We start from the raw sequence: 10849 nt of genomic DNA, 5'->3' as shown, positions 1-10849 counted from the left end.
GCAGGGCCATTGAGGCAGAGCATCCCCACTGGCCTCCTCCTCCTTCTGCACTGGGGGAGCTGGTGCTGGTTCCCAACCAGCCAAGGCCATCACTAGAACCTCCCTCCAACACCCTGGGCACTTCAAGGCAAAGGGAACCCAAGGGGTGATTGTCTGGAGAATTGGCAGCACGACTGGCAGGACTGATCTGGGGGCATTTGGCACATGGACAAAATGTTCCTGGTTATCCATCATCCAACATCCAACCTTAACGACACGATTTTGGTCCTTCACTACATACTTATATTAACATTGTTTCTTCACAAGAATGATACCTAATGCAAAAAATACTGTTAAGGAAGAAATAAAATAAGAAAGGAATTAGCCCAAAATTACAAGTTATATACAGCTTAAAATAAATTCCATCAGGAAAAGAAACAATTCTTTTATTATTTTCAGTTGGCCCCTGTGGGAATAATTTAAAGGCCAAGTGCCTGGGCAGGGCTGTGCTGCAGCTGCCACAGTGGGGATGGGATGGGGTGGGATGGGATGGGACAGGGCTGTCCCTCCCCTCTGCAGAGCCAGGGTTCCTCTGACAGTGTTGGCTCTCGGGCTTCCCCTGCCCAAGAGCTTTGTGCAAATACATGAAGCAGTTCGGTTACACTGACTGGTGTTCTCAGGGCCTTGGGCACTTTCACAGGATGTTGTGGAAAACCAAAAAAAGGAGGATAAATTTTCTTGGGAAACACGCTGATGCTGCTAATTTACCTTTTGTTCCTTCTGTACCAAAGCCATCTTCAATGTTTTCCACCATGAACAGTTTGAGGCTCCCAGCTCCCCAAAAACAGCCTCAGGTGTGCTCTCGGGAGCAAAGCTGACCTTGCAAAGAGATCACTCCCCCCACCACCTCTGCTTTACTCAGGGAGGTGGTTCCGTTGTTTTGGCATGATGGAATGAGGCTTCCCACTCTGGACTGGCTCAGAAACCTCCATCTGCCCTTTTCCATACTGAGCAGGCAGAGGGGCTGCACGTGGCTTCCAGAATCGTTCCGTAAATCAATGTTATCTCCAAATTCCCTGCTCCAACAGCAGACTGCAATTGCAATGGAGAACAGCAGAAAGCCCAGAGGATTTCTGGAGGCTGCTGTGTATCAGCAAAGGAGATGAGGCTTTGAAGAGATTTAAAATCACTCACAAAATATCTGTGAGCAACTTTAGGGTTGGAGAGACAACTCGATTCTTATCTCTGTGCCCGAGCAGAGCTCTGCACCCTCAGGCTGCTGGAGCATGGAAATGTTAACCTTTCTACTGAAATTACAGGCCAAGCAGCAGCGGGTGGTGCAGAGGCACCGTCCAACAGGCCAGAACAACGGCGTGAATCAGAGATCTCTGCCACAGCCCCAGATACCATCAGCACGGAATGATGTCACCCAAAACCCCCGGGAGATGACACAGGAGAAGATGTGTCTGAGTTGCCCTCAGTGGGGTGAGACTCGCTCAGCACACGTTTCCTTGTGCACAGCCAGGGAAGGGCTCACCCTGGGATCTTTCTGCTTGGGGAATTCCAAGCACTGCCAGGAGCTCCATCACTCCCGAGTGCCACCACCACCACCACCCTGGCTGGGCACGGCTCTGTCCCAGACACTGTGACACTCCAGCCTGGGCACAGCTTGGGCTGGCAGCACTGGCAGGGATGGGGAGCCCTCTGCCCTCTCAGGCAGAGGGTGCTCAGGGCACAGCCGATGACCCACGTTGGTGTGACACGTCCACACACCGACCCCAGCAACGTTCCAGGCTGGAGATGTCCCAGCTGGGACCTGCACGGAGTGTAGGATGACTCCAGGCCTCACCTCCGAGGAGCTTTGTGCCGTGTCAATGTTTTGTTGGGAACAAAGGACAGGATGGTATTTCTGTGGGAGCACAGATCTCTTTTGGGGGTCAGTGAAATGGGATGAATTTCCCTTCCCTGGTATAACTCCAGTGACTGTGTCAGAATTGCACCAGGGACAGGCCAGCCCTGGCTCTCTTCCCTCAGTACTTCCCTGCTCAGCTGGATGGGAAGGAAATGCTGCCGTGTGGTTCCGAGCTGCAGTTCCTGCTCAGGCTGGACTGGCTCAGTGACACTGGTTTGGAAGGTTGGAGGGGCCAATCTTTGATTGCACTGTTGCAATTCATGTCTTGCTCATGCTGTTCCTATAGACAGTGAAATCCTGGGGCTGCGTCAGGGTTATCCAGCTTGGGAGAGGTTCATTCTGATAAATTAGAAAGGAAAACTCTGGATGGGTAAAAATGCAGGACGTGTAGGTCGGATGCGACAGGTTTCCTTCTCAGCCCAAAGTTCAGACGACTCCCTGAGGCCCTCTCATCCATCTTCTGCTCGCTGGGATTTTGCAAGGATAGCTGCAGCACCACTGCCGCCTCGCTTGGACTCTGGCCAGTGCCTTGAGGACCTCTCAGAGGTGGTTGATGGGGTTAAAGGTCCCCGACTCTGAAGCTGCTCCTGCCATGTCCAACCAAGCACCCAGAGAGTTCTGGGAGGACGTGTGGAGGGGAGCGTTCTCAGACAGGGACAGCATCATTGCATAAGCCTGGGGGAGAGAGGAATGCAGAGGACACTGTGAACACCCCGCAGGACCCCGAACAGGGGGTGTGAGGCACAGCCCCAACCCCACACACTGGGGCAGGCAGCACCCTCTGGCCTGGGCCATAAACCCCCATCCACACACCAGGATGGCCCCCACCACTCCAAAGACTCGGATTTGCCACCGTTTACAGGCAGCTGTAGGGATAGTCAGGAGAGACCATCATTCCCACTGGCCCTTACAGGCCCAAACCCATCTCGAGCCAGGTCCCACAAAGTGACTGCAGCCTCTGCTCCCAGGGAAAGACAGCTAGTACTGGGGTTTGCTCTTAAAACAAGTACATCCCCAGAGAGGCCAGAGTCTCAGAGAGGCTGGGCTGGGGCGGGCACGAGCCCTGGAAATGGGGCAGCAATGCCCACAGGAGCAGCATCCTGGTGGGCACTGGTGGGCAGCTGCTCATCCCCACTCACTGCCTGGCATGAGCCCACTGGTGCCTGCAGACACCTGTATGGAGGTATTTGGGAACACAAAATGCTCACTGGCACTACTGGTGTGTTCAGATGTTCTGTCAGGGTGGATTTATTGCTGCAGCTAAATGATTAAAGGTGTTTTCTGGGAGAAACACACCAAGACTTCTGCACACACAACAACCACCTGGCTTCTTGGAACCTGGGTGCTCTCCCTCCTCCAGGACTGCTCATCTCACACACCTCTGTGTCCTTCCACAACCCCCACAAGTGGTGTGAGGACTGAGGCCAATGATAACCTCACACACCAGAGGGGAAAGCCAATGTCATTGTCACCCAGGAGAAAGAGGAGAACATAGTTGGTCCCCACCCTCCCTGGTCCAGGGCAGAGGAACAGCTTTGTGGTGCTGTGGACACACACACTTCTAAAACTGCTTAAAAGAAAGCCAAAGGAATGCTCTGCTGCTCACACAAATGTTGGTTTACTCTTACATTTCCAGCACAAGATATGGTTTGAATTATTTAAGTTGCTTATTGTGATTCAAGTGTAAAACTGATTCAAAAACCAAAAATACCACCCCTCCCCAGTCAAGCACAGGCTGGCCCTAACAGTGTGATACACATTGGAAAAGAGCAGGTTGTTCCTAGAGTTAGTGCATTTGGGATGTTAGTGACAGGACACATGTAAGAGTCTGGCAAGTGGCTTGTATTTAATTGAGTTTCACCCCCAAAAAAGCTCTGCTCAATCTTCCAGCAGACCCTCCCTCCCTCCTAACACCTGCTGTGAAGGGGGACAAGAATTTCACAAATTTTGGGTGATAAACCAAAAATCATGTTCTGCATGGCAGCACTAAACTACTGCTGTGCTGAATATTTGAAACAGATTTTATGATAAATTCTGTTGCTGGAAAATCAGAAAGAGCCTCTGAGGCCAGAGCTGGGCTCATCCCGTGCCAAGGGCTGAGTGTGCTCTCTCCAGTCCTTTTACATATGGTTTACTTTTAGAAATCAAGGAGATAAACAAGGAGACCCTCTAGACACGCTGGCCTGCAAGTCCTGGCAATGCTATTGTCTGTGACACCTTTTATAACCAAACCCAAGGGCATTTTGTTGCTGTTTCTGCGGAACAAACCTCGGTGTTTACAAACAAGACCCGTCTCAAAGTATAAATAAATAAAGAGCCACAGAAACATTTATACAGACAGATAAAAACAGACAAGATGCCTCTCTCTTCCTGTATAGCCACATTCTCACCACACGGGCTGAACAACAAATCCACCTGGTGCCCCAAAGGTGACGGCCAGTCCCTTCCTCTCTGTTTCAGTTGTTGCAACAGGACACAGTTCACTCACGATCCGTGTGCGTGTTAGAATTCCTGCTGGGAGGGGGAAATAAACCACTGCAGGGGGGAAGTAACCCACTAGAAGGGGAAAACAACCCTTTGCTAGAGGAGGGCAGCTGCTCCCTAATCCTACTGTCCGTGCTGGCGGCAAGCTTGGAAAACGTTCTGTGTATACCCACCTGGTTTTTAGCCTGCCTGTACAGAGTCTGTTTTATTGTCTCAGAGTCTAAGGTGGAATTAAACACATCTTTAACTTCAAATGCTTCCTCGGCTGCTTTGCGAAGATCCAGCCCCTTCCCAAAATTCGGCATCTGCTCCAAATCTAACAGGGCGGCTTCGTCCTCCTCAATACACCTGTACCAATGACCAGGGGTGAGCCGGGTTAGCTCGGCTGGGCGCCCACCCCTCGCCCGGTGCCTGCATGCACAACCCACGGGGGTCACAGCCACATGCGAGAACGGACGGACACACGGACACGGGAACCACACGGCATGGGAGGAGCAGAGAAGAAGTGGAGAGCAACAAGTGCTGCAGGTGTCTGAGGTTCTGCACCAAAACCAGCGGGGCACTGGGCTTGGGGAAGGTGTCACTTGGCATCCTGGCACATCTGCTGCCATGAGGCAAAAAGAGGGCTGGGCCTGCACTGTGGCATGGCTGTCTAGGCATGGCTGACCTTGGGGAAGTCTTTGCTTTTTATAGAATCATAGAATCACAGACTGGTTTGGGTTGGCAGGGACCTTAAAAATCACCCCATTTCACCCCCTGCCATGGGCAGGGACACCTTCCACCAGCCCAGGTTGCTCCAAGCCCTGTCCAACTTGGCCTTGAACACTTCCAGGGATGGGGCAGCCACAGCTTCTCTGGGCAACCTGTGCCAGGGCCTCCCCACCCTCACAGGGAAGAACTTTTTCCTAATATCCAACCTAACTCTGCTTTCTGTAAGTGTGAAGCCATTCCCCCTTGTCCAAGTCCTTATTAATAGTCTCTCTCCATCTTGTAGCTCCCTTCAGGTACTGGAATGCTGCAGTTAAGTCACCCTGAAGCCCTCTCTTTTCCAGGCTGAACAATCCCTGTTCTCCCAGCCTGTCTTCATGGCAGAGCTGCTCCACCCTTCTAATCCACTTGGTGGCCTGCTCTGGACTTGTTCCAGCAGCTCCATGTCCTTGCTGTGCCAGGACTCCAGGGCTGGAGGCAGCTCTGCAGGGGGGTCTCACCTGAGGGGGCACAGAGGCAGAATCCCCTTTTTGCCAGAGCTCTGAGGGCTCCACTTGCAGTCAAGGATATTTTGCTGTGACTCAAAGGGCCAGAGCAGCACCAAAGGGATTGCACAGGTGCCCCTTCCCTCGCCCTGGCCAGAGTTTTGAAGAGAAAGACAATATCTGCTGAGCTGTGGGACCCTGGGTTTTGTGTGGGACTAACTGTTCTCCTGATCCAGACTCCTGGAGCCTTGGACACACACCTCAGCCCAGACTCTCCTTGCAGTCCACTTGTTTCGTGTCCCCCACCATGGTGAAATGGAATCTCGAGTGAACGCTCAAATCAAACCGGAGGCATGAGAGACACGGCTTGGGAAAACAAACCACAGCACTGATGATCCACCACAGACACGGGGGCAGGGGCTGAGCCCCCTCCGGCCCCTCGAATGGAACAGCCCCCCCCTCACCTCCGGGTGTGGTCGAAGCTCATGGTGAGAGACGTGGGCTCCTCATCCTCCTCATCCTCAAACGCCCCTCGGGGCTCCGCCGTGGGCGACACCGGCTCGTCCTGGGACTTCCCCGTCAGGCTGTCGTCGTCCTCCTCTTCCAGTTCTTCGTCTTCGTCGTCCACATCTTCTGCTTTCTCATTTGCTAATCCATGACACTGGGAATTGCCGTCAATATCCTGGATTTCTGGCCTGAAATATTTGGTCGGGGGGGAGGGAGAAGGAGAGAGGAAAGAAAAAAAAGATGGCAAATGTGTAAGTCATGTACTTCTACTGCAATGCTTTGATAATATTATATATATATGTATATATATGAACACAGAGACATATTTATATACATACATAGATTATTTAAGACACAAGAAAAAGGAAAACCAACATGCCACAGGCACTGAAAAATCAGCCTTCACCATGTCTTAAGTATGGTAAGAATACACCAACCCCAAGGCTTTTCAAACTACAATAATGTCTACTCTGAATTTAAATGCTGGTTTTCAGTCTCTTGAAATATAACATCTGTGGGATAGGCAGATTTCCTCCTTCTCTGTGCTGCTGTATTCCAACAATCTCCCTTTGAGCAATCAGGAGGAGGAAGCTTCTACCAACCAGTTTAAATTCTCTCTCATATTATTTTACTGTTTGTGCCTGTACTGTCACCAGATAATTCTATTTTCTACCTTTTATCTGCTAAAGTTGACGCTTGATTCATCTCACTATTTGCAATAAAATTTCTGATTTCAGAGAAATACGAATCCTCTTTTTCATCTAAAAGTGCATGGTTGTCTGATTCCGAGTTTGGGGAAGAGGCACTGGTCCCGAGGTGGTTGGTGATGACTCCAGAGTGCTGGCTCACTGTGGGGAGAGACAAGGAGAGAACAGGAGACACCATCAGGTGTTGCCAAGGCCACCAGGAACAGGAAACATAAAGGAGGAACAGTCCCCTCACTAGATACTCATGAGTCAACAGTCAAGAGAAAACTCATGGCCCAAAGCTCCCAAAGGAAGTTTGTATTTCCCAGACCTGAACTACAGAGACAAATACAGGGGATATTTAGCATTTATGGAAAATAAATGCAATTTAAGAACCCTTATCCATTGCAGAGCTGTTTGCCTATAACTTTTCCATAATATTTTCTTTTTCACTATGCTGGGAAATCACTTCCTTGGTTTCAGCACAGGGATTTCCTCCTTCACTGTTTATCTTAAGGCAAAGCCTTAATTACCTTCTCGAACTCCACACCCCCACCAACCCAGCCCTAGGGAACAGTGCACTCCAGAGAGGCTTCCCAAGGGCCAGAGAGAGACCAGCCCACGGTGCCCTGTCCCTGCAGTGCCCCGGGAGATCCACGGCCACGGCCTGCCCTACCTGGCACGTTCTCGTGCTCGTGTTTCTTCAGGTGCCTGTCCAGGTTGGTTTGCTGCCCGAAGCACCTGTTGCACAGGTGACACTTGAATGGCTTCTCCTTGTTGTGGATGTTCCGGACGTGCCGCTGCAGGTTGGAGGAAATGCTGAATGACCTGTCACAGTATTTACACCTGAAAAACAGGAGCAAACGCCAAAGATTGCAGCGTGAGGGGGGAAAAAAAAGAAAAAAAAAAGAAAAAAAGAAAAATCTGACTATCAGAAAACCAGGGAATGTTGGTCTATAAATCATTACTCAGCTGAGGACATGGGAAGCACAAGGCATTAATCACTGCAGACAAATCTGATATTATTGTTACTCAAGGAGCACAAAGAAAGGGTTAGGATTAATTAGGAAGCAAGTCGCCCAAACAAATAAGGGTTTTAAACAAAGTAATTACTTTTCCACACATCAAGGTTAAAATAAGAAAGGTGGATTTGTTCCTTCCAACCTTCCCATTTTGGGAGGGATTAGGTGAAATACGGCTGTGGAGGGAGGACAAGGAAGAGGGAAGAAGAAAGAGGGGAGGTGAAATGTATAAAATAGTTATTAACAGGTGACAGTCTCAGCTGGCCACACAAAAAACTCCAGCTTTATTTGTGAAACTCCTTGTGGTGCTGGAGATCCAGGCCATAGAGTGTGTCTTTAAAGGTAATAATGGCTATTCTTTCTGTACAATAGCTCCCAAGAAATACAACATAATTTCCCAACAGGATTTACTCCTACAGATGAATATCTGGTTTAAGATGAAAAACTGGACCACAAGGAGTCAAGCTAGGATGTTCAGGGAAGCTGCTGAGGGAAGAAATATTCCCTCTTTGAGCTGAGTCCCTGCACGAGCCGTGGCAGACAAGTTGGGGGCCTGTTCAAAGTGGTCACCCTCCTTTCTGGATTCAGATTCCCTCCAAAAAAACCCAAGGATTTGCTCAGGCTGGTGCTGTGGGCTCCAACGGACTGAAGAGGGCAGCTTCGAGCCGCACTGCAGAGTTTTGGGAGCCTCATTCCCCTCGGAATCTGCCGAATCCCTCCTTAGGTCTCTCCCGTTAAACACATCCCTTGGAACTCAGCAAAGCTGCTTCTCTCGTGGCTCTGCTTCCACACCCACGAGCAGCAGAATCTCTCTCTGCTACAATCCTCCACAAATCCCGGACACTCACGGGACAAAATCCAAACTGCTCCCAAGCCCTTGTAATTCCAGGACAAATTCCACTCAGTTCAGCAGGACTGCTCCGAGCTCCTCCAGCCCAGAGCAACGTCTGCCCTGCTCAGCTGAGCTACTCCTCCATAAGAATCCAAGAATCCCCCAAAAGTCTGGGCTGGAAAGTCCCAAGACATGGAGATGGAGAGGGATCCACGCAGGTTTTGGGAAGAGCAGCAGCTCCTGATGTGCTCAGGGCACCCAGACTCACCCCGTGCCAGCCTCACTCGAGGATGAAACTGGATTTCCCTGGACATTTAGGACACGGGATTCCTCCCTACAGACACAACAGGTTCAACTGCAAGTGTAAAAAAGTCTCGGCTGTGAAACACCCCCCCCATTTCCAGATGTGTTCCAGCTGTGATTTTTATTTGGTCTCCAAAAATAAATTGATTATTATTTTTGGAAATAGCAGGGATACATTTATGAAACACTCTCTCTCGCTGAATGTTTATGGATTCCATGTCCGAATTTCCTACTGCTAAACCTCCAGAAAGAATAAAGATATTTCAAATAATGAACCTTTATTAGGATTAACCAAGGAAGAAAGCAAAATCTCTTTTTAAACCACAGCTTTTTCAGACTTCTAAAGTCTTTCCTTTTCATTCTTTCGAAAACCCCTAAACAACCTGAGAAAACATTACTTGAACATCAGCAAGAACAAGCACAGTTTCTACACGGGGAGTTAAACACAGACTTCCAGCACCAAGGAACCTGCTCTCAGGAGCTGCCAGGCTTCAGCAGCTCCTCCTGCTCAGCCCTTCAGAAAGCTGTGACATCCAGAACAGCCAATACCCCCAAATTCCTGCTATTCCATGGGATTTTCACGAGTAGTTTTGTCCAGCTCATCCCTGCTGGTGCCAGTGGTTTTCCCTTCCTGCCCATCTGCACCATCTCTGTGCCCTCCTGAGCCAAACTCAGCTCTGTGTGTGTGTCCCAGTGCCTGGCACACTGGATACCTGGCACAGTGGGCACCAGGGCTGCCCAGGTACCCAGCCTGGCTCTCCCTGAGTCCCTCCCAGGAGCAGCTCCAGCTGGTTCCGAGGCAGCTCTCCCACGGGCAGGGCAGGAGAGCTCCAGCCCCCTCTGTGTCCATTTATTTAGACGTCCAGGAAGTCTTTGAAAAGTTCCCTCTGACAGGTCCTCGCTCTCACAACGAGCTGTGTGCAGCCAGGGCAGGGCGTGGAGACAGGATAAAGAGCTTGTTAAAGAAATAGGAACCAGAGGGCCATGGGGAAGGAGCAGCTAATGCCTGGGAGCAAAGGGATGAGGGAGATGTCCGGCGTTATTTGTGGTCCCAGAGGGGTCAGTGCTTGGAACTCTGCTGGTTTTAATCTAAATAAATGACCCAGACAGAGGAACCAGCTTAAATTCAGGGGAGGGGTGAACAGGGAGGCAGGAGAAGAGTAAAACTCAAAGGCAGCAGCATTTGCTTTGCAAACACGCCAACAGGACACCAGCAAAGCTTCTCCCTTATCAGCTTAAAGTAACACAGCAATGGGCTAAAAACATCTAAAGTGGGAGTGAGTGACAGCAAAGAAGGAGCTGGAGCTGGAGCTGGGGGGCTCTGAGGAACCACAGACAATCCCTGGAGCTGGAGGTACCCGGGATAACACGGGTGGAGGGGGAAAACAGGGAGCAAACCCCGGGGATGTGGGAAGGAGTCCCTGGGACACAATGGCAGTTTTACACGGATTTGCTGATCAGTGTGAGCTGGAAAGGCAGAACTGCAGTGAAAAAGCACAAAACACACAGACAGCAACTCCTCCTCAGCCCCAAGAGCATTTATAGCAGGGATGAACTTAGGCTGCATTTTAAACACCAGGAAATGAGGAATATCTTCAATAAAGACATTTATTGAACTACATATGATCTGAAATGACGTGGCAGACATCAGCTTTAGTTGACAGTTTCAGCCTAATGCAAATAACAGGACACAAGACCTACAAGGGCCTTATGACTGGGTTTTGAAATAACCTACTCCTGAATTTTAGATTTGGTGCAAACAAAAGAGTGAGAAGAAACATTGAATTTCACTGTAGGGCACAGGGGCTCAGAGTCTTTTCAAATCAGGTGATTTTTAGGAAGTGCCTTGGCAGGTATTTCTCACCGTTCAAAAAACGTGTTTCACTTTCCCTTAAAAAAAATAATTTGCCTCCTTATTGTTCCTGTGCTAG

The 10849-nt window shown here is 50.0% G+C and overlaps 1 protein-coding gene across 6 annotated transcripts in view; it reads right to left on the bottom strand.

Annotated features, from left to right (window-relative positions):
- Positions 1–1732: 1732 nt before the first annotated feature.
- PRDM16 (PR/SET domain 16) overlaps positions 1733–10849 on the bottom strand; it is a 258782-nt gene continuing 249665 nt past the window's right edge. For 5 of the 6 annotated variants that reach the window (XM_027742963.2, XM_027742972.2, XM_039390879.1 and 2 more), the window contains 5 exons: positions 7438–7607; positions 6749–6923; positions 6033–6263; positions 4549–4723; positions 1733–2566 (listed from right to left, as the gene is read on the bottom strand). In XM_027742963.2, coding sequence (XP_027598764.1) covers positions 2432–2566; positions 4549–4723; positions 6033–6263; positions 6749–6923; positions 7438–7607 — 886 coding nt within the window. In that variant the 3' untranslated portion in view covers positions 1733–2431. The remainder of the gene's footprint in view (positions 2567–4548; positions 4724–6032; positions 6264–6748; positions 6924–7437; positions 7608–10849) is intronic. The other variant, XM_027742982.2, reaches the window with a different exon arrangement.

The sequence above is a fragment of the Pipra filicauda genome, unplaced genomic scaffold (assembly GCF_003945595.2).
Source record: "Pipra filicauda isolate LSUMZ 115617 unplaced genomic scaffold, ASM394559v2 scaffold87_size3191425_pilon, whole genome shotgun sequence".
Taxonomy (NCBI): Eukaryota; Metazoa; Chordata; class Aves; order Passeriformes; family Pipridae; genus Pipra; species Pipra filicauda.
The sequence above is the reverse complement of the archived record's forward strand: the minus strand, read 5'-3'. Positions and strand labels throughout refer to the sequence as shown.